Source organism: Hyaena hyaena, unplaced genomic scaffold, assembly GCF_003009895.1.
Source record: "Hyaena hyaena isolate Hyena2069 unplaced genomic scaffold, ASM300989v1 scaffold_590, whole genome shotgun sequence".
Lineage (NCBI taxonomy): Eukaryota > Metazoa > Chordata > Mammalia > Carnivora > Hyaenidae > Hyaena > Hyaena hyaena.
This window is the reverse complement of record NW_024081221.1, coordinates 1,042,380-1,069,762: the sequence shown is the minus strand read 5'-3', so window position 1 is coordinate 1,069,762 and position 27,383 is coordinate 1,042,380. Positions and strand designations below refer to the sequence as shown.

Genomic DNA, 27,383 nt, shown 5'->3' with positions numbered 1-27,383 from the left:
GGAAATGGTGGGGGAAAGGGAGAGAGGCAAACCATGAGAGACTCTTGAATGCTGACAAAAACTGAGAACTGATGGAGGGAGGGGGGAGGGGGGATGGGCATGGAGGAGGGCACTCGTGGGGATGAGCACTGGGTGTTATGTGGAAACTAATTTGACAATAAACTATTTGTAAAAAAAAGTAATAAATAAATAAAGTATGTATAATACTTGGGAAAACTCCTCTCAGGGACTCAGTCCAGGTGCGCGTGCGGGGGTACCTCCCGCAGGCCGCAGAGGCGGGGCCTTCGGGGGCGCAGAGGGAGCGCCGGAGCGGAAGGCGGGGTCTCCTGGGCAGTGGCCCCGCCCCAGGGCGGGGCCACTCCGGGGCGACGGAGGGCGGGGCTTCCAGGCGGGGAACTATCCTTGGGAGGCCGAGGCGCGTCCGCGTGTGCCGGAGGCGCGGTGGTAGGGTCGTGGGTCCCAGCAGGGTGGCCTAGGTTATTGGCCGCGCCTCTGCGGCCGCCATCTTTCCCGCGTCCGGACTCCCACGGCGGGAGGGGCGGTGACCAAGCCGGAAGTGGCTGTGCGGTGACCGCGCTGCCTCCTCAGGTCAGTGAGTGCGGCTCGGGCCGCGCGGCTCAGCCCACCAGACGGAGGCCCGGATAGTGGGCTCGGGAGTGCCGGGGCCTCCGCTGGGAGCCTGGGAAAGCCTAGTTGAAAGGCCCGGGCGGGGGCGGACCCAGGGGCCATCTCGGAGCCGAGGCGCGGGGCGTCGCGTTCCCCGCTGCGGGATAACCGCGCCGGGCGGCCGGCAGGGCCTAGCTGGGAGCCTGGGCGCTGCACGCGGCCCCCGGGCGCGCTTGGACCCCCTTGGGGACGCTGAGTCCGCGCTGCAGCCACCCGCGCGGCGAGTGCGTGCGGAACCTCGTCCTTGCGTTGGACGGGAGGCTCAGCCAGGTGTCTGGAGCGTGGGAGTGGCCCTCAGATTCCTGATTTACCCGGAGTAGCAAGAGCCTCGTTCTGGTTGTACTTTATTAAATACTTCCTAAAGGGCTTGTCACCCGGTTAGCTGTGTTTTCGGCTTGTATGAGTAGTGAAATTCCGTAAGAGGATGAATAAAGCCTTTCACGTGTGCCACGAGCATTGCTGAAATGATTTGCAAATACCTGCATTTGCAGGCCTTTTGTAGAACTATCTTTTAAAGGAAATTTATGCAGTGTATCTCCTTGAAGATGGTGAGGTTGAACATTTCTTGAAACTGCTGCTGTTGGTATTTGTTATGGTAAGAAAAGTAGAAGACAACAACAAAAGAATGTGAAAGGGTAGTTGGATACCTTGTATACTTAGTATTATGGATCTTCATTGCCCAGTAGCCACACGGGGTTGAGATGTGCTCTAAGTGTACAATAAAATACCTATCGGATTTACAGGCCTTGGCACTCCTCCCCCCCCCCAAAAAAGCTATTTTTTTACATCAATTTCATGTTGAAAAGGATTTTTTTTTGATAGGCCGGGCAGAATAAAATATATTGTTTAATTTCATCTCTTTATACTTTTTCAGTGTGGCTGCTAGAAACAAATCTGGCTAGCACTGTATTCTGTCCGAGAGTGCTGTTACAGATGTTCTGGTGAAGAATACAAGCTCAGCATGGCTTTCCTGTGGTCAAAACCATTGACGGGAAGTGAACATTTGTAAAACTTGAAGGTGAAGATGTTATATAATATGTAATATATAATATACAATACCACCCCTTCCCCTCCCACTTTTCAGTGGTTCCAACATTTGAAAACATTAACTTCCAGGGCTGTTTAAGGAAATCATAGTGACACTAACAGCTGTGTGATATAAAGAACTCAGTTTGTCACAACTTTGTGATATGAAGGTAGGGTGTGTTCTCTCTGTTAGAGTCTTGGTGTATTAACAGACGGTGAGTGGCTGGAGGTCCTCTGACTCCAGGTTCAGTTGCATTTGCTCTTCACCATATTTCTACTCATCTATGTTCATGAGCCAGGATCCATCTATACTGTGTGTTGGATTGTAAACAAACACATTTTTTAAAAGGGTGCTTATGGAGGTATCTCTCTGTTCTCTGTTTTGTGTTAATACAACCTATGCAGTCATATAAGACCCCTCATTTAGAAGGGCTGGCACTTGGCTTAATGCTCTTTTGTCACCACCTTGAAATTCTTAATTTTTGAATAAGAGGGCCTTGTATTTTCATTTTGCACTAGGCCCTGCAAATGATGTAGTTGATTTTTTTTTTCTTATGTAGTTATCTGGCATGGGAGTTGGGAGGTGTTGGACAAGAACCAAAACATCTGGCCTTCACTTTACTCCTATGTGTAGTAGGGGGTTTTGCCAGTCCGACTCTCAAGTTTTGTATGTAAATTACATCAGAAGATATGCTGATGGTCCTCCCTTGAGAGTTATGCAAATCAGAGTTTTTTAAAATTATAGTAACACTTTCAAATTAGTGTTTTTTTTAAAACTTTTAATGTTTGTTTTTGAGAGAGACAGAGTGCAAGCCAGGGGAGGGGCAGAGAGAGAGGGAGACACAGAATCTGAAGCAGGCTCTAGGCTCTGAACTGTCAACACAGAGCCCAGCGTGGGGCTTGAACTCACAAACTGTGAGATCATGCCCTGAGCTGAAGTTGGACGCTTAACCAACTGAGCCACCCAGGCACCTCTTGATTTGTGTTTTTTATGGTGGATTTGTCAATGTGCCACCAACTTTTCTTATAAATCATCCATATAAAGAATATGATTATGGGATGGAAGTCGAGATTAAAAGTGTGCTTAAAAGCACACTTAAACAGTCCTGTTGATAAGATAGGAAGATAGGCTAGATCTCCAGATACCTCCAGTTAAGAGGTTTCCTCTGTACAGGCATGAGTGTGAACCCTTACTTGGCAGTATCTGTTCCTGTTTTTTGTTGTTTTAGCTACATCCTACTGCGTAAGGTGCCTCTTCCTTCACATTCCTAAAATTTTAAGCTCTCTTTAAGATTGGACATAACTTCAGCTCTAGAAATAATGATAGCTTACATTATTTTTATTTTCTACATTATTATAATGATAGCTTACAGATAGCTGCCTTCTCACTGGGTCCTCACTGTGTTGTCACATGGTGGGGAGAGAGCTCTCTAGGTCTCCCTCTTCTTGTAAGGGCACCCGTTCTATCAGTTTAGCAGTCTACCCTTATGACCTCACTTAACTCTAATCTCCCCCTTAAAGGCTCTTTCTCTAATACTATCATATTGGAGATTAGGGCTTCAGGATGAATAGGGGGGACACAATTTAGTCCATAGCAACCAGGGAGCTTATTTATCCACTACCATGTTATTAGCATTTAGAACAATATTTAGCACTTACACTATGTCCAATATTTACACAGTAAATGAAAAACAGGTATTAGAGTGATCCTCTCTTAGCATCACTGTGGTTTACTCTGGGCTCTTGCCCATTATTGGAACCAGTTATGACAGTGGGCATTTTGTTCTTGGCTGGAGCCAGTCTCTGCTAGGAAGAATATAGCTTAAAGCATGAGAAGATTGGTAAAACTTGGGTATAGCAGTGTGGGAAATGTCAGATGGAGCATTTAACAAATGCATTCATTTAACAAATATTTGTTAAATATCTACTAAGTACCTAGCGCTGGTATTTGTTAAATATCTACTAAGTGGCTGGCATGGGTATCAGAGGTACAAATGGAGAGCAAAAGATTTTTTGCTTTTCCTGCTCTTACAGAGCTTATAATTTAGTAGGGGAGACAGGGTGATTTAAAGGAAAGGAATACTGTTCACTGAGAATACATATCTAAGTAACCTGACAGACTGGGGAGGGGATAGAGGATGCTTGATATCAACCATGATGGTTGAGAGATGGTCAAGCAGGTGTTAACTTGACCAGGAAGGGAAGGAAAAATGCTTCAACCAGAGGGAACAGCATTTGCAAAAGAGTGGTGATGGCTGGGGGGAGGAGAGCAGTCTAGGAACTGAAAAGAACAGTGTAGCTAGAACACAGCATGAAGGAGAATGGTGTGCCTTGAAGCCAAAGCAGTAGATAGAGGCCAAAGGATTTAGGACTTTATAGGTTATATTGAAAATTTGGAACTCTGTGCTGAGGGCAGTTGGAAACCATTAGAGGGTTTCAAGCAGAGGTTTTATAGCCTGGTTAAGTTTGCATTTTAGAAAGTTCCCTGTGATATTACATAAAGATGAATTTCATAAAGGCCTGAGTATACAGATGAGTAAATCTGTATCAGCACCATAGGCCAGACATGTTGTATACCTTAATTTCTATGGAAACAGTCCTTACGCTGTGAAACTTGGCTGCCTGATTGGAGGAAAGAAGAGTAAATAATTAGGTTGATTAAGGTTTGGGGAACGTAAGCCTAAAGTGAAGGAAATGAAGAAATTGAGGGTCTGTCTAGTAAGAATATAATTGAAATGATTGATATTGAGTTTTAGAGTCTGAAAAAAGGAAATAAACCAGTATATGAATTCTTAGAGGTTTTTCTCAATCATTTAAATTGTATGAGTCTATTGGATCCTGGACTAATAGTTCCTGACAAAAAAGTTTTACAAGATCAAAAAGTAAAGGAAGTATGTTTGAGCTGAATTTATTTAGTATATCCATATTAGGAGTCCGTGACAGGTTCTCTATTGTATAGGGGATGAATGAACAAATCATAGCTTTACCTTTTAAGAGCTGACAACATGGGATGCATGGGTGACTCAGTCAGTTCAGCATTGGACTCTTGGTTTTGGCTCAGGTCATGGTCTCACAATTTGTGAGTTGGGACCTGGGACTCTGCACTCACAGTGCGGAGCCTGCTTGGGATTCTCTGTGTCCCTCTCACCCTGCCCCTCTCCCTCCAAAAGTAAGTAAAAATTGAAAAAAAGAAACTATTAAAAAAAACTGACATCATGGTTGTACAGCTACCTTTTGCCATAAAGATACTAAATGTGTTTGTTCGTTTTTAATCCAAGCTATAACCTTTAGCCAGAATTGATTAAAAACAGATATTTATGTTTTTGTAAAGTAGCTTTTTTAAAAATACCATTTTAACATAGTTATTTTTAGTTGTGCCTTAATGACTCTCATATTTATCTTTTCAAGATCCCATGTCAATATTAATCAAAGTTTATAGAATTGAAATCTGAAAGAGCCTTTAATGATCACTTCATTCAGTTTTTCTCAAATGCAGTGTGTGTACCATTGGTTGCAAACAGGATAATTTTAGGTAAAACATAAGCATTTTTAAAAGATTCCAGTATAGGTAACATATTTAGCATATCATACCCATGATTCATGGATATTATGATAGGTTAAAATCGATTTTCTAATTTTAAAAATAGTCAATTTAAGTAAAAATATTAAATAAAAATAGATATGTGAATGAAGTTTGGCAAACACTTAATCAACTCTTTTGTTATATAGATGAGAAAACAAAAGGACCCCCAATCACAAAGGCCTTTCCAAGGCATATAACTAATGCACATCAGAGCTGGGAATAATAGTCAACTCTGCTCAAAACATCCTACTATTTATTCTGCATATAGAGTTGCTTCTTATTGTTGAAAGTTGAGAAAGAGACCTCTGTCTTAATAATGGCATTGTATTTTAAATCTCCGTTGTCTATTATGATGGCCACATGTGGCTATTTATTAAAAATAAAAGGTAAATAAGATTTAAAAACATACTAGTCACAATTTTAGTGCTTGGTAGCCACATGTTAGTAACTACTCTATTGGACAGTATAGCTAGAGAACTTTTCTATCGCTGCAGAAAGTTCTATTGGGATAGTGTTGCTCTAAACTGTTGCTTAATAACATGACTCAACTTTTTAAAGTTTTACCCCCTTCAAAAGGATGCTGCTTATTAATTTGCTCACCATACTGAAGTTATATTAGCTTTGAGGCTAATGAAGTTAGTAGTCACAGTGCAATTAAAATACTTGATCATGGGAAATAAGGCCAAAATGTAGTTCTCAGAGTCTTACCACCTCTTCTTATTGGGAGAAGTTCTTTGTCCTTCTCTCTTCTTTCCTCTCCTTCTCTCCTCTTCCTTCCCCCTTCTTCCCTCCCCTCCCCTTTTCTTTTCTTTTCTTTTCTTTTCTTTTCTTTTCTTTTCTTTTCTTTTCTTTTCTTTTTTTTCTTTCCTTCAAGCAGGGGAGAAGGGCAGCAGGACAGAGAGAATCCCAAGCAGGCTCCACACCTAGCACAGAGTCTAACATGGGGCTTGATCCCAGGACCCTGGGATCATGAACTGAGTTGGGATCATGACCTGAGCCATCCAGGTGCCCTTATTTTTTTCTTTTTAATCAATAAACATTATCATGAATTCATAGCAGTTAGAAGAAATATGCTGAGAAACAGAGTATCCATATAGAGAATTTCCTGAATTTCCAAGTAGTTTATTCATCTAGGATTATATTTTGTTAACATTTTATTTTTTTTTCAAGTTGGTTTCCATATAACACCCAATGTTCATCCCAACAAATGCCCTCCTCCATGCTTGTGACCCATTTCCCCCTCTCCTCCATCCCCCCATTAACCTTTGGTTTGTTCTCAGTATTTAAGAGTCTCTTATGGTTTGCCTCCCTCCCTCTCCTCAGCAATTTTTTTCCCCTTGCCCTCCCCTATGGTCCTCTTATACTTTCTCCTATTCCACATAGGAGTGAAAACATAGGGTATCCGTCTTTTTCTGCTGGACTTATTTCACTTAGCATAATACCTTCGAGTTCCATCCACGTTGCTACAAATGGCCAGATTTCATTCTTTCTTGTTGCCATGTAGTATTCCACTGTATTGATAAACCACATCTTTTTGATCCATATGTCAGTTGATGGGCATTTAGGCTCTTTCTATGATTTGGCTATTGTTGAGAGTGCTGCTATGAACATTGGGGTACATGTGCCCCTATGCATCAGCACTCCTGTATCCCTTGGGTCAATTCCTAGCAGTGCTATTGCTGGGTCATAGGGGGGTTCTAGTGTTAACTTTTTAAGGAAGCTCCACACTGTTTTCCAGAGGGGCTTCACCAGTTTACCTTCCCACCAATAGTGTAGGAAGGTGCATGTTTCTCCACATTCTCACCAGCATCTAGAGTCTCCTGATTTGTTCATTTTAGCCACTCTGATAGAGTGAGTTCATTTTAGCCACTGTGACCAATATGAGGTGGTATCTCAGTGTGTTTTGATTTGTATTTCCCTGATGAGGAGGGATGCTGAGCATCGTTCCATGTGTCTGTTGGCCATCTGGATGTCCTCTTTGGAGAAGTGTCTGTTCATATCTTCTGCCCATGTCTTCAATGGATTATTTGTTATTTGGGTGTGGAGTTTGGTGAGTTCCTTATAGACTTTGGATACTAGCCCTTTATCTGATATGTCGTTTGTAACCATCTCTTCCCATTCCATCGGTTGCCTATTAGTTTTGTTGATTGTTTCCTTTGCCATGCAGAAGCTTTTAATCTTGATGAGGTCCTAATAGTTCATTCTTGCTTTTGATTCCCTTGCCTTTGGAGATGTATCGAGTAAGAAATTGCTACAGCTGAGGTCAAGGGGGTTGTTTCTTGCTTTGTCCTGTAGGGTTTTGATGGTTTCCTGTCTCACATTCAGGTTCCTCATCCATTTTGAGTTTCTTTTTGTGTAGGGTGTAAGAAAGTGGTCCAGTTTCATTCTTCTGCATGTTGCTGTCCAGTTCTCCCAGCACCATCTGTTAAAGAGGCTGTCTTTTTTTCCATTGGATCCTTTTTTCTACTTTGTCAAAAATTAGTTGGGCATACATTTGTAGGTCCAGTTCTGAGTTCTCTATTCTATTCCATTGGTCTATGTGTTTGTTTTTGTGCCAATACCATACTGTCTTGATGATGACAGCTTTGTAGTAGAGACTAAAGTCTGAGATGGTGATGCCTCCTTTTTGTTTTTCTTCTTCAATATTACTTTGGCTATTCGGGGTCTTTTGTGGTTCCATACAAATTTTAGGATAGTTCTAGTTTTGAGAAGAATGCTGGTGCCATTTTGATTGGGATTGCATTGATTGTGTATATTGCTTTGGGTATTATTGACATTTTAACAGTATTTATTCCTCTGATCCATGAGCATGGAATGTTTTTCCATTTCTTTATGTCTTCTTCAATTTCCTTCAGAAGTTTTCTGTAATTTTCAGCGTACAGATTATTTACATCTTTGGTTAGATTTATTCCTAGGTATTTTATAGTTTTTTGTGCAATTGTGAATCAGATCAGTTTCTTGATTTCTCTTTCTGTTGCTTCATTGTTGGTGTATAAAAATGCAACCAATTTCTGTACGTTCATTTTGTACCTTGTGACTTTGTTGAATTCATGGATTAGATCTAGCAGACTTTTGGTGGAGTCTCTCAGGGTTTCCATGTAGAGTATCATGTTGTCTGTACAAAGGGAAAGTTTGACTTCATCTTTGCCAGTTCTGATGCCTTTTATTTCCTTTTGTTGTCTGATTGCCGATGCTAGGACTTCCAGCACTATGTCAAACAACAGTGGTAAGAGTGGACATCCCTACTGTGTTCCTGATCTCAGTAGGAAAGCTCTCAGTTTTTCCCCATTGATGATGATATTAGCTGTGGGCTTTTTATAAATGGCTTTTATGATGTTTAAGTAAGTTCCTTCTATCGACTTTCTTGAAGGCCTTTATTAAGAAGGGATGTTGTATTTTGTCAAATGCTTTTTCTGCATCTATTGACAGGATCATATGGTTCTTACCTTTTCTTTTGTTAATGTGCTGTGTCATGTTGATTGATTTGTGAATATTGAACCAGCCCTGCAACTCAGGAATGAATCCCACTTGATCATGGTGGATAATTCTTTTTATATGCTGTTGAATTCGATTTGCTAGTATCTTGCTGAGGATTTTTGCATCCATATTCATCAGGGCTATTAGCCTGTAGTTCTCTTTTTTTGCTGGGTCTCTGTCTGGTTTGGGAATCAAAGTGATGCTGGCTTCATAGAATTGAGTCCAGAAATTTTCCTTCCATTTCTGTTTTTTAGAACAGCTTGGGAAGAATGGGTATTAACTCTGATTTAAATATCTGGTAGAATTCCCCAGGGGCACCTGGGTGGCTCAGTCGGTTAGGCATCCGACTTCGGCTCAGGTCATGATCTCACAGTTCGTGGGTTCAAGCCCCGCGTTGGGCTCTGTGCTGACGGCTGGCTCAGAGCCTGGAGCCTGTTTTGGATTTTGTGTGTCCCTCTCTTTCTGACCCTCCCCTGTTCATGCTGTCTCTCTCTCTCTCAACAAAAAAAAAAAAAAAATAAAAAAAAAAAAAAAAGAATTCCCCAGGGAAGCCATCTGGCCCAGGGCTCTTATTTGTTAGGAGATTTTTGATAACTGATTAGATTTCTTCACTAGTTATGTGTCTGTTTAGATTTTTTTATCTCTTCCCCGTGTGAATTTTGGTAGCGTGTGTGCGTGTGTGTGTGTGTGTGTGTGTGTTTGTGCGTGTGCTTAGGAATTTGTCCATTTCCTCTAGGTTGTCCAGTTTGTTGGCATATAGTTTTTTGTAGTATTCCCTGATAATTGCTTGTATTTCTGAGGGATTGGTTGTAATAAATTCACTTTTATTCATGACTTTGTCTGTTTGGGTGCTCTCTGTTTTCTTTTTGAGGAGCCTGGCCACAGGTTTATCAATTTTGTTTGTTTTTTCAAAAAGCCAACTCTTGGTTTCATTGATCTGTTCAACTACTTTTTTTTTTATTCTATATTATTTATTTCTGCCCTGATTTTTATTATATCTCTTCTCCTACCAGGTTTGGGGTGCTCTTGTTGCTCTGCTTCTAGTTCCTTTAGGTGCACTTTTAGATTTTTGTATTTGCGCTTTTTCTAGTTTCTTGAAATAGGCCTGGATTGCAATGTATTTTCCTCTTAGGATTACCTTTGCTACATCCCAGAGAGTTTGGATTGCTTTATTTTCATTTTCGTTTGTTTCCATATATTTTTTAATTTCTTCTTGAATTGCCTGGTGACCCATTCACTCTTTAGTAGAGTGTTCTTTAACTTTTGGAGGTTTTCCAGACTTTTTCCTGTGGTTATTTCAAGTTTCATAGCATTGTGATCTGAAAGTGTGCATGGTTGATCTCAGTTCTTTTATATTTTATTGAGGGTTGCTCTGTGACCCAGTATGTGATCTCTATTGGAGAATGTACCATGTGCCCTCGAGAGGAAAGTGAATTCTATGGCTTCGGGATGTAAATATATCTGTCAGGTCCAGCTGTCCCAATGTTTCGTTTAGGCCCATTGTGTCTTTAGTGATTTTCTGTCTAGTTGGTCTATCCATTGCTGTAAGTAGAGTATTAAAGTCCCCTGCAATTAGCACATTCTTATCAATAAGTTGCTTATGTTTGTGATTAATTGTTTTATGTATTTGGGAGTTCTGAATTTGGTGTATAGACATTTATAATTGTTAGGTCTTCCTGATGGATTGACCTGTAATTATTATATAATGTTCTTCTTCATCCCTTGTAACTGCCTTTACTTTAAAGTCCAGTTGGTCTCTTATGTAGGCTACTCCAGCTTTCTTTTGACTTCTAATACCATGATAGATATTTCTCCATCCCCTCACTTTCAATCTGAAGGTGTCTTCAGATATAAAGTGAGTCTCTTGTAGACAGCAAATAGATGGATCTTGCTTTTTTATCCACTCTGATACCCTATGTCTTTTGATTGGAGCATTTAGTCCATTTACATTCAGTGTTATTATTGAAAAATATGGATTTAGAGTCTTTGTGTTCTCCGTAGGTGTCATGTTTGTAGTGGTGTCTCTGGTACTTTGTGGTCCTTGCAACAATTCACTCATAGAGTCCCCCTTGGAATCTCTTACTGTAGGGCTGGTTTAGTTGTGATGAATTCCTTCAACTTTTGTTTGTTTGGGAAAACCTTTATCTTGCCTTCTATTCTGAATGACAGGCTTGCTGGATAAAGGATTCTTGGCTGCATATTTTTTGTGCTCATCACATTGAAGATTTCCTGCCATTCCTTTCTGGCCTGCCAAGCTTCAATAGATAGGTCTGCTACAACCCTGTGTATCTCCCTTTGTATGTTAAGGCCCGTTTATCCCTAGCTACTTTCAGAATTCTCTCTTTATCCTTATTTTTTGCCAGTTTTGCTATGATATGTTGTGCAGAAGATCGATTCAAGTTACGTCTGAGGGGAGGTCTCTGTGCCTCTTGGATTTCAGTGTCTGTTTTCTTCCCCAGATTGGGGAAGTTCTCAGCTATAATTTGTTCAAGTACCCCTTCAGCTCTTTTCTCTCTCTTCTTCTGGAATTCCTGTGATATGGATGTTGTTCCATTTGATTGTATCACTCAGTTCTTGAATTCTCTTTTCATGCTCCTGGATCAATTTCTCTCTCTTTTTCTCGGTTTCCCCTTTTTCTATAATTGTATCTTCTAATTCACCTATTCTCCTCTCTGCCTATTCAGTTCGTGCTGTGGCCGCCTCCATTTTATTATGCACCTCATTTACAGCATTTTTTAATTCATCACAAAGATTTTTAAGATAATAGCATCTCTGCTGTCTTCTATGCTTTTTTTAAGCTCAGCAATTAATTTCATGATTATTGTTCTAAATTCTTAATCAGTTATGTTGCTTATGTTTTGACCATTCTTTAGCTGTCACTTCTTCCTGGAATTTCTTTTGAAGAGAGTTCTTCTGTTTCATCATTTTGGGTAGCTTTCTGTCTCTTGTAAGTTTTAAAGGCTTGTTATGTGCTCTGCACCAGCGAGTACTGCTATATTAAAGGAGTCTCATACACTGTCCAGGGCCTGGCCATTCAGGAAGTGTTCTTTTAAGAGTGTCCCTTTCTCTCTCTTGATGTGACTTTGGTTACATCATAGTAACCATAGTAACCACATAGCCATAGTGACGTTTTGGACTCTCTGCCATGTGTGCTTTAGTTTGTTTCTTGAAGTAGCCCTGGAAAGGAAAACAGACAAACAAACGGAACAAAAGCATGCAAATGCACAAACAAATCAAACAAACAAGCAAACCGACAAAAATAATAAAACAAAACAAAAAACTCAAAAAAAAAAAAAAACCCCAAAAAACAAAGGACAGTCTAAGAGCATAAAACCAGAATTCCCAGCTACAAATAAAGAGCAGGGTGGAGGCTGTGCTGATGGAAGAGGATATATACAAAGAGAGAAATGACAGGGGTGGGGAGGAAGAGAAAATGAACATTGACCAGGCAGAGAGACTAAAAGGCTTAATCCAGAGAGAGAAAAAAGGAGAATAGGGTAGGGAGTGAGGAAAAAGAAACAAAGGTAATGTACCCAGAGAAATGATATAGTCTGATTATTCCAGAGAGAAAGGAAGGTAAAGAAGGAGGTGTGGAACATGCATCAGGGGGATGGATTAAATATGTCTGTTTAAGCAAACCTATAACCAGAATAACCAGTCTGGAGGAGGGGAGAGATAAGAATGAGCAAAGGGATAAAGTATCTGAATAGCAAGAATTGATCTAGAGATAATCACGGCAATGCATCAGCGCTGGTCTTAGGGGAGGGGCTGTCTGTTTACACAGCATCTATTTCGCTCCTAAAAAAAGCAGTAACCCAGCGCAAATGGGCGTGATTTGGTGTAGGCAGGTCCGAATTCCACTGTGGGCCCCACAGACGATCCCTGAGGCCCCACTGTGGTGGTTGTGGGGAAAAAATGATGATCCCCCAGGCCCTTCTCTTGGGACCAGGGGCGCCGAATCACTCCTTCAGATCCGTCCTCACTGTGCCACGGGTGCAGATGCCCAGCTTGTGTTCCAAGCTCTCACTCTCCGCACATTAATGTTGCCTCCTGAAATGTAGTCCCACAGGCCACAGCCACTGTGCCTCTGGGGTACTGCCTTACTTTGGGGGAATTTCTCTTGTCCCCTGATCTGGCACGGGACCAGGGCACTCAGTCCAAAGAAATCTCCGCAGTTAGAGATGGGATCTTTTTCCGAAAGCACTGTGGTTAGAGATGAGATGATAAGAAATCTCTCCATCCTGTCCGAGGTTCTTCTCTTCTCCAGATATACTTCTGCACTTCCCCAGCCTCTCTTTCTCTTATCTTTGTCTCTCTGCAGAAGGGGCTCCCTCGCCACCATGTCCTGGCCCGTTTTTATCTCCTCCAGTTTGCAATCATGTACTTATGAGGCTGTCTTCTTCCTAGACTGTCTCCTTTCCTCCCAGACTCTTGAGGTTCAGAGTCCTTTGGCTTCAGTCCTTCTTTGAGAGATGCTGGCAGGAAGTATGGATCCCCCAATTTCTCTACCATCTTGGCGCCTCTCTCGTTAACATTTTAAAACTTTTTATTTTTAAACAGATTTTCAGTGAATGGACCTGACTGGACTATTTGAGCACATCATTAAACATGAGCGGTACCAAACCTGATATATTGTGGGCACCACACCAAGTTGATAGATTTGTTGTGTGTGACTCAGAACTGAGCCTTTATCACGTGGAATCTACTGTGAATTCAGAACTCAAAGCTGGATCTTTACGTTTATCTGAAGACTCTGCGGCTACATTACTATCAATAAATTCAGATACACCTTATATGAAATGTGTTGCCTGGTATCTCAATTATGATCCTGAATGCCTCCTGGCAGTTGGACAAGCAAATGGTCGAGTTGTACTTACAAGTCTTGGTCAGGATCATAACTCAAAATTCAAAGATTTGATAGGAAAAGAATTTGTCCCAAAACATGCCCGACAATGCAATACCCTTGCATGGAATCCATTGGATAGTAACTGGCTTGCTGCTGGGCTAGATAAACATAGAGCTGATTTTTCAGTGCTGATTTGGGATATTTGCAGCAAATATACTCCTGATATAGTTCCCATGGAGAAAGTGAGACTTTCAGCAGGTGAAACTGAAACAACATTATTAGTAACAAAACCTCTTTATGAATTGGGACAGAATGATGCTTGTCTCTCTCTTTGTTGGCTTCCACGAGACCAGAAACTTCTCCTTGCGGGTATGCATCGTAACCTAGCCATATTTGATCTTCGGAATACGAGCCAAAAGATGTTTGTAAATACAAAAGCTGTTCAGGGGGTGACAGTAGACCCATACTTCCATGATCGTGTTGCTTCCTTCTATGAAGGTCAGGTTGCAATATGGGATCTAAGGAAATTTGAGAAGCCAGTTTTGACTTTGACTGAGCAACCAAAGCCCTTAACAAAAGTAGCATGGTGTCCAACTAGGACTGGTCTGCTTGCCACTTTGACAAGGGATAGTAATATTATTAGATTATATGATATGCAGCACACACCCACTCCCATTGGAGATGAAACTGAACCCACAATAATTGAAAGAAGTGTGCAACCTTGTGACAATTACATTGCTTCCTTTGCTTGGCATCCAACAAGTCAAAATCGAATGATAGTTGTAACTCCCAACCGAACAATGTCTGACTTCACTGTTTTTGAAAGGATATCTCTTGCCTGGAGCCCAATTACATCTTTAATGTGGGCTTGTGGTCGTCATTTGTATGAGTGTGCAGAAGAAGAAAATGATAATTCTTTAGATAAAGATATAGCAACGAAGATGCGCCTTCGGGCTTTGTCCAGGTATGGACTTGATACAGAACAGGTGTGGAGAAACCATATTTTAGCTGGAAATGAAGATCCACAGCTCAAGTCACTCTGGTATACTCTGCACTATATCCTTTTCATTGTGAATTTTGTGAGATGAATCAGGTAGAGATGTTCTTAAAATTTGCTGAAAGGTCAGTCTGTAAATTTATTCTGAATGTTTTATATGCAAATATAAGTTACATAATGCTAAAATTAGTAAAGTTATTTAAAACTGTTGAGGTTGAAATACTGCTTTATAGATTGTATAGAAAGGAGAAAAGTATATCTACAGTAAGGTAGAACTAACTTTCACTGATGCCTATTATGAATTGGCTCCAAATCAAAATAAATTTAGCTCTGAAATATCTTATTATGTGTCATCATTAGTATTTCCTATGCATTTAAATACTTATGAAACAGTATACAGAAGATATGGATCAGAAGTCTCCAGGAAACAAAGGATCATTGGTTTATGCAGGAATTAAATCAATTGTAAAATCGTCTTTGGGTAAGAAAATTTAATTTTTTAAAATATTTATAATTAATTTTTGTACTTATTTCCTACTTTTTATTAGTTATTTCACAACATTGTGCATAAAGATTTTTGGTTTGGTTTGGTTTCTGATTAGATATTTTAGTACAGTTAACTGTCTAATTGTTTTTATATCCAAAATTCTTTTTGGAGGGAGTCTTAGTTCTTTGAAGTAATAGTGTCTTTCTAAATCTATTCATTTACCCAATTTTATTTTTTTGAAGGCTCACTTTGAGAGGTATTATACATTATATGACTTATAGGATCCTGGTGGTTGGTTTGGATTTTATCATGGTATTTTGTTTCTAAAAACTAAATAAAAAGACACACAATTGAAGGAGATCCTTTTTAATTCTGCTGTCCAAACACTATCACTTAGCTATCTATGGCAAGATCTGGGTAACTATGTCATGAAGTATGGCCTTACCTGAAGGAGCTTTGCCTGAAAGAGTATTTCATGATTAAATGAATGTATGAATTAATGTAGGGTTGAAATTGATCAACTATTAAGAATAAGATAAAGATGTCAAAAGAACCAAACTTATTTTTTCATTGAACAGTTGTCCTTATCGTTTTTATCCGAACTGAATTGTGGATTATACTCTAATCCTTTCTCCAATCTAGGATTCAGTATCTAGCTTTTGATAGCAATCAAATTTGGGCCAAAGTCAAGCTGATAGAAAAGTAGTTTATATTATTTAGTCAAAGTATTCATAAATACTATATAAATAATACAAAATATATATTTTTTAAATAAGAATCGGTTAAGTAAGCATTTCAACTAAACTGTTATTTTATTAAAATTTTTTTTTGTGCCAATGTGAACTGTACCAAAGGAAAAATAATTTTAAAAAATGTTTAAAGGACTTTCATGTTAATTTGTTCTACTTTGCTGAAGATGCAATAGACTGTTATTTAATTTGGGTATTTCTCACTAGCTCTCCACCAAAAAATAATTTTCATTATAAATGTATTATAAATAAATAAGTCCAATTAGAAACTTCCATTTTTATTAATATAAATAAAAGGACAGATATACTGTCATATCCCTGTAGATAAAGCTGCATACCCTGGTTCATGACTTTAGAACTATTACTGCAAAGACTTAAACACCGAGTTTATAGAATTTTTAGTATTTTTGCTCTATGGTAGGTCAGGCCACATTGCATTCTTAGTTATTCTGAGGTTAATGTTTTTGTTGTATTTTGATAGATTTTAGGGAGAAACCTACAAACTACCTCTGAGGAAAAGCAAGGGGAAAAATAGAATATCTTTATATGTTTCTGGTGCAGTAGGGAGAAACTGAATGTCTTAACTTGAGTCAAAAGTAGTCTTTACCCAGATTAAAAAAACTACGTCGGAAAGAGTTCATCACTGTTAGACTTTTAGCTTTTTCTTTGTTTTGGTTTTATTATTTTTGTTTTTACAACCCCAAAATAAAAAGTAGAGAAATAACTGTCAAAGATAGCACTTGTGGACTTCAGTTTTTTATCTGGCCATACTTTTCTCTCTAATTGTATCTGTAGTGATTCAACACATTGAGCCAGCTTGCTCACAGTAATCTAATACACATGTTTACTAGAGCACACAGTGCAATTTTAACTTTGGTGACAAATAATATATACTGAGTGCTTCTATGAATTAGACATCATGCTAATTGCTTTCCCCATGTTACTTTATTTAATTCTTACAATTACAGTATGAGGTCAGTTTATTCAGCACATGTTTATTATTTGCTTGTTATGTGCCAAGAATTGTCCTTGGACTAATAAAGCTATAACTGTCAACAAGAGAAGTCTCGTCCCTCGTAGAGACTGAACAAGGTAGACTACCGCTATTCCTGGGAAGTTTACATTCTAGTTCAGAATATGGACAAGTACATAGGCAATTTAACATGAGGAACAACACACACTTACGTATAGAAGAATGCTAGTCTGGGTGTAAGGTTTGGAGAGGGATCCCTGGGAGGGCAAAGACAAGGTCCAGACATGGAGCAGCATATGCAATTAACCCAGAGGAGAGGGACCATAGCCCATTTCAGTATTGCTAGAACAGAGTGTGAGAGAAAACAGTGAGGAAAGAATGCTGACTAGAAAGGTAAACAATGGGGTAACTCAGGAATTAGAAATCATGGTAAGAATTTAGGGGAGACTTAACCCTGTAACAAGGAGAAACAAAGAAAGATTTCAAAGAGTATTGACAAAATTAGATTTGTGTTTTAGAGCTGTCACTATGTGTGGAATGAATTAGAGAGGATCAAACAGGAAGCTCAGATAAAAGCTACAGTTATTAGGCAAGATATGAGCGTGTTGCTACCAAAGTTAGTGGCAGAGGAGTAAGAGCAATGTGGTAAATTAAGAGAGTGTGACAAAATTTAATGATTGAGTAAAGGAGATGGAGGAGAAGGAAAAGTGAAAGCACATATATTTAGCTTAGGAAACTGAGTTAATACTGGTACTAGTTAATTAAACAGGAATAACCTGAGAAGAGTGCCTTTGAGGGGGAAAGTTTTTTGTTTTGGGGAAAGTTGAATTTGAGATAGGTGGAGCTGTGCACTGGGCAAGAAATTTAGACTAGGTTGAAGAAGTAAAGTCATCCATTTTAAATAATTCTTCCAAGAAATTTGACTAAATGAAGGAGGATTAAAAAGAGATATAATATAAGTGGCAGGTGAATCCAGAGTCATAGGAGGTTTTTTGTGTTGCTTTGTTTTTAATGTGGGATTGATTTAAGCAAAGTTTATATGCTGATGTGAGTAAGTCCATGCAAGGAGATTGAAGATGCAGAGAGAAGGGGGTGACGAGCAAAATTCCTAGGAATATGAGGGAATGGAATCCAGAGCACAGGTGAAAGATTAGTGTTAGATGGGAGGATGTACACTTTCTCCAGAGGGAAAGGGGAAAGGTGTGTAGGTTGTATAATGTTGAATGACTGGAGGCTGATGAGTTAACCACTCAATGGCTCTCTTTTCTCTGTGGTAGGTTTGCTTGTTGAGAAGGAGCAGGAAGGTAATAGAGAGAAGACATGGAGAAAAGGAACCAGAGTTGTCTCGAGAAACATGGGAGGATTGTGGGACAATGTTCTTTAATCAGAAGATAAAATAAAGGACAATGGGTGAGAGAATTAAGGGTACTGGCAAGAGAATGATTCATTTGTTGGTATTGGGGAAGGAAATGACAGGAGACTGGCAAGTAAAAATATGAGGGGCCAAGAGATTGTGAGGTTGAAAAATTTAGAAGAGAGATTTCTGAAAGGCTATGAACTTGTGGTCAGAAAGTGGCTCTTTTGAAAGAAGATCAGTTTGGAGTGTGTCCATTAAAGGAGTGAGTAAAGTCTTGGAGGTGTGAACCTCTGGAGGTAAGGAAGCAAAGAGACAGAGAGACTGGTTTGTTGGACAGACTGACTGAGTGTTGAAGTCAACCAGAATGAGAATCCATGCTCTAAAGGAATGTCTCGTACAGTCTTGTGGAGCAGTGTTCATAATGTTAATAAGTATAATTCCTTCCTTTTAAGATGGCAGAAAATTGTGTCATAAATATAGGTCAGCCATCTATCCAATATGAACACTGGACACTTTTACTACTTTATTATATAGATGTACAAATGCCACAAATTACTATCTGCAAATAGCATAATGTCTGATTGCCTGGTCTAGTATTTGAAACCAGTTTTTTAAAAATGTTGTTTTTTCTTCCAAGATTTTATTTAAATTCAACTTAGTTAACATATAGTGTAGTATTGGTTTCAGGAGTACAATTCAGTGATTCATCAGTTACATGTAACACCAACAAGGGACCTCCTTAATGCCCATCACCCATTTAGCCCATCCCCCCACTCACCTTCCCCTAACAACTCCCAGTATTTCTCTATAGTTACGAGTCTCTTACGGTTTGCCTCTCTCTTGTTTTCCATTGTTTGCATTTTTTTGAGAGCAAGAGAGAGCACATGTGTGAGCAGGTTAAGGGCAAAGGGAGAGGGAGAGAGAGAATCTCAAGCAGGCTCCACACCCCGCAGGGATCACAATGTAAGGTTGGATCTCATGACCCTGAGATCATGACCTGAGCCAGAATTAAGAGTCAGGTGCTTAACCAGCTGAGCTGCCCAGTTGCCCTCTCCCTCTCTGTGATTATCTTATTTTATTTTTCCTTCTCTTCCCCTATGTTGATCTGTTTTGTTTCTTAAATTCCGTATATGAGTGGGATCATATGGTATTTGTGTGTGTGTTTGTGTGAGTGTGTATGTGTACCACATTGTCTTTATGCATTCATTAGTTGATGGACTTTTGGACTCCTTCCATAATTTGGCTTGTTGTTGATGGTGCTGCTATAAACACAGGGGTGCTTGTGCCTCTTCAAATTAGTATTTTTGTTTACTTTGGATAAATATCTAGTAGTACAGTTGCTGAGTTGTAGGGTAGCTGTATCTTTAACTTTCTGAGGAAACTTCACACTGCTTTTTAGAATGGCTGCACCAGTTTGCATTCCCGCCGACAGTGTAAGAGGGTTCCCCTTTCTCTGTATCCTTGCCAACATCTGTTGTTTCCTGACTTTTTAATTTTAGCCAGTCTGACAGATGTGAGGTGGTATCTCATTGTGATTTTGATTTGTATTTCCCTGATGGTGACTGATATTGAGCATTTTTTCATGTGTCTGTTAGCCATTTGTATGTCATCTTTGGAGAAGTGCCTGTTCATGTCTTCTTCCCATTTCTTAACTGTATTATTTATTTTTTGGATGTTGAGTTTGATAAGTTCTTTATAGATTTTGGATACTAACCCTTTATCAGATATGTCATTTCCAAATATCTTTTCTCATTCTGTAGGCTACCTTTTGGTTTTGTTGAATGTTTCCTTCACTGTGCAGAAAGTTTTTTTCTTGATGAAATTCACATAGTTGATGTTTGCTTTTGTTAACCTTACCTCCAGAGATGTGTCTAGTAAAAAGTGTTATGGCTGAGGTCAAAGAGGTTGCTGCCTGTGTTCTCCTCTAGGATTTTGATGGTTTCCTGTTTCTCATTTAGGTCTTTCATCCATTTTGAGTTTATTTTTACATATGGTATAAGAAAGTGGCCTGGGTTCATTCTTCTGCATGTTGCTGTCTAGTTTCCCAGAACCATTTGTTGAAGAGACTGGCTTTTTTCCATTGGGTATTCTTTCTGCTTTGTTGAAGACGAGTTGACCATATAGTTGTGGGTCCATTTCTGGGTCCTCTGTTCTGTCCAGTTGATCTTTGTTTCTGTTTTTGTGCCAGTACCATACTGTCTTGATGATTACAGCTTTGTAATACAGCTCGAAGTCTGAAATTGTGATGCTTCTCACTTTGCTTTGCTTTTTCTATATTACTTTGGTTATTTGGGGTCTTTTACAAATTTTAGAATTGTTTGTTAATAGCTCTATGAAGAATGCTGGCATTATTTTGATAGGGATTGCACTGAATGTGTAGATTGCTTTGGGTAGTATAGACATATTAACAATATATGGTTTTTTTAAATATAACTTACTGTGAAGTTGGCTAACATACAGTGTGTAAAGTGTGCTCTTGGTTTTTGGGGTAGATTCCATGGTTCATACAACACCCAGTGCTCATCCCAACAAGTGTCCTCCTCATTGCCATCACCCATTTCCTCCTCTCCGCCACCCCTCTATCAACTTTCAGATTGTTCTCTGTATTTAAGAGTCTCTTATGGTTTGCCTCCCTCCCTCTCTCTTTGTAACTGGTTTTCCTCCTTCCCTTCCCCCATGGTCTTCTATTAAGTTTCTCAAGATCCACATATGAGTGAAAACATATGATACCTGTCTTTCTCTGACTGACATATTTCACTCAACACAACACCTTCCAGTTCTATTCACGTTGCTGCAAATGGCATGATTTCATTCTTTCTCATTGCCAAGTAGTAGTCCATTGTATATGTAAACCACATATTCTTTATCCATTCATCAGTTGATGGACATTTAGGCTCTTTACATAATTTGGCTATTGTTGAAAGCGCTGCTATAAACATTGGGTACATGTGCCACTGTGAATAAGCACTCCTGTATCCTTTGGATAAATTTCTAGTAGTGCTATTGCTGGGTCATAGGGTAGTTCTATTTTTAATTTTTTGAGGAATCTCCACACTGTTTTCCAGAGCAGCTCCTCCAGTTTGCATTCCTACCAACAGTGTAAGAGGGTGCCCTTTTCTCCACATCCTCACCAGCATCTGTTGGTTCCTGAGTTGTTAATTTTAGCCACTCTGCCCCATGTGTGGTGGTTTCTCAGTGTGGTTTTGGTTTGCATTTCCTAGATGATTAGTGATGTTAAGCAACTTTTCATGTGTCTGTTGGCCATCTGTATGTCTTTTTTAAAAAAAAAATGTCTATTCATGTCTTCTGCCTATTCATTGGATTATTTGTTTTTTGGGTGTTGAGTTTGGTAAGTTCTTTATAGATTTTAGATACTAACCCTTTATCCAATATGTCATTTGTAAATATCTGTTCTTCTGATCCTTCTAATCCATGAGCATATTTTTCCATTTCTTTATGTCTTCTTCAATTTTTAAAAAACAAATTGTTCTATAGGTTTCAGAATACACATTTTTTTACCTCTTTGATTAGGTTTACTACCAGGCATCTTGTGGGTTTTAGTGCAGTTATAAATGGAATTGATTGCTTGATTTCTCTTTCCGCTGCTTTATTATTGGTGTATAGAAATGCACCTGATTTCTGTATGTTGATTTTATATACTGCGGCTTTGCTGAATTCATATATCACTTCTAGCAATTTTTTGGTGGAGCCTTTTGGGTTTTTCATATAGAGTGTCAGGTTGTCTGAAGAGTGAAAGTTTGACTTTGTCCTTGCCGATAGGGATGCCTTTTAGTCCTTTTTGTTGCCTGATTGCCGAAGCCAGGACTAACAGTAGCAGTGGTTAAGAGTGGACATCCTGTTGTCTTCCTGACCTGAGGGGAAAGCTCTCAGTTTTTCCCCACTGAGGATGATATTAGTTATGGGTCTTTCGTATATGGCCTTGATGATGTTGAGGTATATTCCTTCTATCCTTACTTTCTTGAGGGTTTATAATGGAAAATGATGTGTTTTCCCAAATGTTCAGGGAATCATTTGGTTCTTATCCTTTGTTTCATTAATGTGGAGTATGATGTTGATTGATTTGTGGAAATTGAACCTGCTCTGCAGCATGGGAATAAATCCCACTTGATCATAGTGGATAATTCTTTTAATGTACTGTTGGATTTTACTTGCTAGTATCTTGTTGAAAATTTTTGCATCCATGTTCATCATGGGTGTTGGTCTGTAATTCTCCTTTTTAGTGGGGTCCTTATCTGGTTTTGGAATCAAGGTAATGCTGGCCTCCTAGAATGAGTTTGGAAGTTTTCCTTCCATTTTTGTTTTTTTGAAGTTTCAAAAAAACAGGTATTAATTCTTGTTGTTTTTTTAAATTTTTTTTTAATGTTTCATTTATTTCTAGGAGAGAGAGAGAGAGACAGCGCGAGCAGGGGAGGGTCAGAGAGAGAGGGAGTCACAGACTGAAACAGGCTCCAGGCTCTGAGCTGGCAGTCAGCACAGAGCCCGACACGGGGCTCGAACCTTTGAACCGCGAGATCATGACCCAAGCGAAAGTTGGACGCTTAACCGACTAAGCCACCCAGGCACCCCAATTCTTGTTTATTTTTTTAAAAATTTTTTAATGTTTACTTATTTGGGGAAGGAGGGACAGAGAGAGAGAGGGAGACACAGAATCCAAAGCAGGCCTCAGGCTACCAAGCTGTCAGCATAGAGCCTGACGCAGGGCTGAAACTCATGAACCATGAGATCATGTCCTGAGCTGAAGTCGGACGCTTAACCGACTGAGCCACCTTGGCGCCTCAATTCTTTAAATGTTTGATAGACTTCCCCTGGAAAGCCATCTGGTCCTGGACCCTGGATTCAATTTCTTTCCTGGTTATGGGTTTGTTTAAGTTTTTTATTTCTTTCTGTTTCATTTTTGGTAGTTTATATGTTTCTAGGAATTTATCTATTTCTTCCATATTGCCCAGTTTGTTGGCAGATAATTTTTCATAATATTCTCTTATAATTGCTTGTATTTCTGCAGTGTTGTTTGTGATCTTCTTTTCTTTGTGATTTTATTTATTCTGGTTTTTTATTTAACAACTTTTTTAATGTTTTTATTTATTTTTAAGAGACAGAGAGAGACAGAGTATGAGCTGGGGAGGGGCAGAAGAAGATGGAGACAGAATCTGAAGCAGGCTCCAGGCTCCAAGTTGTCAGCATAGAGCCTGATGTGAGGTCCAGACTAATGAACCCAAATCATGACCTGAGCCAAAGTCAGATGCTCAACTAACTGAGCCATCCAGGTGGCTTTTTGATAAGTCTGGCTAGAGGGTTGTCAGTTTTGTTAACTCTTCCAAAGAACCAGCTCCTAATTTCATTGATCTGTTCTATCTGTTCTTTTTTTTTTTTTTTTGGTTTCTATATCATTTATTTTTGCTTTAATCTTTATTATTTCCCTTCTACTCTTGGTTTTGGGCCTTATTTGCTGTTCTTTTTCCAGCTTCTTTTGGTGTAAAGTTAAGTTTGTCTTTGAGACCTCCTTCTTTAGGAAGGCCTGTATTATATTCCCTCTTATGTCACCTTTTCTGCATCCCAAAGGTTTTGGACTATTGTGTTTTCATTTTCATTGGCCTCCATGTATTTTTTTTTAATTTCTTCTTTAATTTCCTGCTTAATTCATTCATTCTTTAGTAGGATATTCTTTAACCTTCTTACATTTGTGGTCTTTTCACATTTTTTCTTGTGGTTGACTTTAATTTCATAGTGTTGTGGTCTGAAAATATGCATGGCATGATCTCAGTCTTTTTGTACTGGTTGAGGCCTGATTTGTGACCCAGTATGTAATCTATTCTAGAGAATGTTCCATGTGTACTCAAGAAGAATGTGTATTTTACTGCTTTAGGGTGAAATGCTCTGAACATATCTGTTAAGTCCATCTGGTCTACTGTGTCAGGCGTGTAAAAATCACCTATTATTGTATTGTTATCAATGAGTTTCTTTAAGTTTGTTATTAAATGACTTATATATTTGGCCTCTTCCAGTTTGGGGACATAAATTTTTATAATTGTTAGATCTTTTTCTTGGATAGGTCCCATTATTATGACATAGTGCCTCTTTTAATCTCTTATTATATAGTCTTCAGTTTAAAATATAGTTTGTCTGATATATGCATGGCTACTCCATCTTACTTTTGATGGTTCTTCACCCCCTCACTTTCAAGCTGGAGGTGTCTTTGGGTCTAAAATGAATTTCTTACAAGCAGCATATAAATGGGTCTTTTTTGTTTGTTTTTATATCCATTTTGATACCCTGTGTCTTTTGATTGGAGAATTTCGTCTATTTACATTGAGAAGTAATTATTGATAGATATGAATTTAGTGCCATTTGTATTACCTATAAAGTCACTGTTCCTGTGGATTGTCTGTTCCTTTTTTTCTTCGTTGCTTTTGGTTTCTCTTTCCTGCTCAAACAATCCCCTTTAATAGTTCTTGCAGAGCTGGTTTAGTGTTCACAAATTCCTTTAGTTTTTGTTTGTTCTGGAAACTCTTTATTTCTCCTTCTTTTCTGACTGACACTCTTGCTATATATTCTCAGCTGATGGGGCTCCTAGGTGGCTCAGTCAGTTAAGCATCTGACTCTTGATTTTGGTTCAGGTCATGATCTCATGGTTGTGAGATTGAGCCTCATGTTGGCTCTGTGCTGACAGCATGGAGCCTGTTTGGAATTCTCTTTCTCCCTGTCTCTCTTTCTCTGCCTCTCCCCTGTTCGCACTCTCTCTCTCTCTCTCTCTCAAAATAAATAAACATTTTTGGAAAATGTGAAGCTAAAAAAATATTCTTGGCTGTATATTTTTCCTGACTAGCACATTGAATACATCATGCCACTCTGTTCTGGCCTCTAAGTGTCTGTGGACAGGTCTGCTGGCACCCTTAGGTGTCTACCCTTGTAGGTTAAGGACCTTTTGTCCTGAGTTGCTTTCAGAATTCTGTCTTTATCTTTGTATTTTACAAGTTTCAGTATGATATGTCTTAGTGTTGACCTGTGTTTTGTTGATTTTGAGGAGACTGCAGCATGCCTGTTGGACTTGAATGCCTGTTTTCCTTCCCCAGATTAGGGAATTTCTCAGCTTTAAGTTGTTCAAATAAACCTTCCGTCCTTTTTCTTGCTCTTCTGCTGCGACTCCTATGATATAATATTATTGCACTGTATAGAATCAATGCATTTCCTAGGTCTGTATTTGTGATCTAATAGTTTTGTTTCCTCCTTTCAGCTTCATTATTTTCCATAGTTTTATCTTCTGTATCACCTATTTGATCCTGTTTCTTGCATCCTCATGAGTATATCCAGTCAGTTTTGCATCTCAGTTATAGGATTTTTTATTTCAGCCTTAGTAGTTTTTAGGTCTTTGATCTCTGTAGCAAGGGTTTCTCTGGTGTCTTCTATGCTTTTTTCAAGACCAGCTAGTGTTCTTAGGATTCTTGACCTAAATTCTTGTTCAGATAAATTACTTACATCTGTTTTGAGCAAATCCCTGGCTGTAGTTTCTTCTTGATTTTTGTTTGGGGAACAATTCTTCCATGTGTCATTTTGTCTAGGTTCCTCTCTTTTGCATGTTATGAAAGCTTGTTATGTTTCCTTCTTCTGACGGTAATGGGTATATGAAGAAGAGGTCACACGCTCTCCAGGGCCTGGCGCTTCAGGAAGTGTTTCTCGTGTGTGCTGGGTGCACTCTGCTGTTGTGATATGGCTGCTCTTGCCCTGGGTCAGTCCTTTGCAGAGTTCCTCCTTGCTTGTAGTGGGGAGTGTTTGACCTTTAACTGAGTGTGCTTTGATCTGTTAAAATAACCTACTGGAAAAGAAAAGACCTGATCCAAAAAAAGAGAAGTGAAACAAAAAAATCAAACAAGCAAAAATCTATAAGCCTGATTTCAAAGAAGAAGAAAGCAGAAAGGAAGAAAAAGAAGCCTGATCCAAAAAACGAGAAAAGGAAACAAAAACCAAAAACAAATGAACAAAAAACTAAGCCTGATTAAAAAAAAAAAAAAAGTCTGGTCCTATTTCCACCAGAATTGAGGCTGATGCTTTGGAGCACTGTGGACTTGTGCATTTGGGGGTAGGGGAGGGGGCGTGTGTTGGTCCTTGGGGAAGAGGCCCACTGCACTGGCTCACAATCAGACCTGCATTTGCAAAGATGTCCCTACAGGGTGGAGGGGGGCAGGGCTTGGTGTAAATGGCTTCTGTCTTGACTTAGGGAGCTGTGTTGTTTGCTGAAGTCAGACCCTGTCAATGGGTGGGGAAAGATGTCACCACCCTGCTCTCTCTCCTCCATTCCTAGGTAGGAGAGCCGGCACCCACCTCTGTTCAGGTAGTCCTCACAGACAAGTGAATGATTTCTCCTCCTGGGTCCCAGGCTTCTTCTATCACATCCCTGCATTCAACTCTTCTGTTCCCCAGCCATGCTGGGCACCACAGCTCTCCAGTGTTATTGCTTGTTTGCTTGCTTGCTTGTTTGTTTTAATATTTCCCATTTATTTTTATATATTTTTAAAGTATATTTATTTATTTAGAGAGAGAGAGAGGAGAGAGAAAGAGAGCATAGTGGCAAGGAGCCGAGAGAGAGATAGAGAGAGAGAGAGAGAGAGAGAGAAAGAATTCCAAGCTAGCTCTGCACTGGCAGCCTAGAGCCCAATGCAGGACTCAAACCCATGAACCGCATGATCATGACATGGGCCAAAATCAAGAGTCAGACACTTAACAGACTGAGCCACCTAGGGGCCCCTTCAGTGTTTTATCTTTAATGTAGGACTGGGATTGAGAACTCTGAATCTTAAAGGACCCACCACAAGGTGGACCTGCTCCCCTCCTCTAAAGGAGAGGCTTGTAGTGCTGTGTCTGATGTCCTTCTGTCCCGGTAAAGCAGTTGCAGGGCCATACAGGTGCCTGGAGTTTATGATGATGCACAGTGAAAAGCTGTGACCACTTTGTCTACTGACTGTGCATACCTCTGTCCCCTATTGAACAGTCACTCAAAGGCGCCAGCCTGGATTTTTGTTCTTGGAGAAGCAATATATCCTCATCCGAATTCACTCCAGGAAAGGAAGATTCTCTCTCATTGCGACCCAGGGGATCTGCACATCACACTGTCTATTCCAGGGCCTCCCCTCCATCTCCCTAAGGGTACTACCACCAACCAGGATCTACTGCAGCAAATGGCACAGACTTCCAAAAACTCAGAATTTC

At 39.6% G+C, this 27,383-nt stretch overlaps 1 protein-coding gene across 2 annotated transcripts in view; it reads left to right on the top strand.

Moving 5' to 3' along the window:
• Nucleotides 1-412: 412 nt before the first annotated feature.
• The window catches only part of MIOS (meiosis regulator for oocyte development), a 52,370-nt gene continuing 25,399 nt past the window's right edge, over nt 413-27,383 (top strand). The window contains exons 1-4 of one of the 2 annotated variants that reach the window (XM_039256842.1): nt 413-588; nt 1,541-1,684; nt 13,313-14,654; nt 14,978-15,076. In XM_039256842.1, coding sequence (XP_039112773.1) covers nt 13,361-14,654; nt 14,978-15,076 — 1,393 coding nt within the window. In that variant the 5' untranslated portion in view covers nt 413-588; nt 1,541-1,684; nt 13,313-13,360. The remainder of the gene's footprint in view (nt 589-1,540; nt 1,685-13,312; nt 14,655-14,977; nt 15,077-27,383) is intronic. The other variant, XM_039256843.1, reaches the window with a different exon arrangement.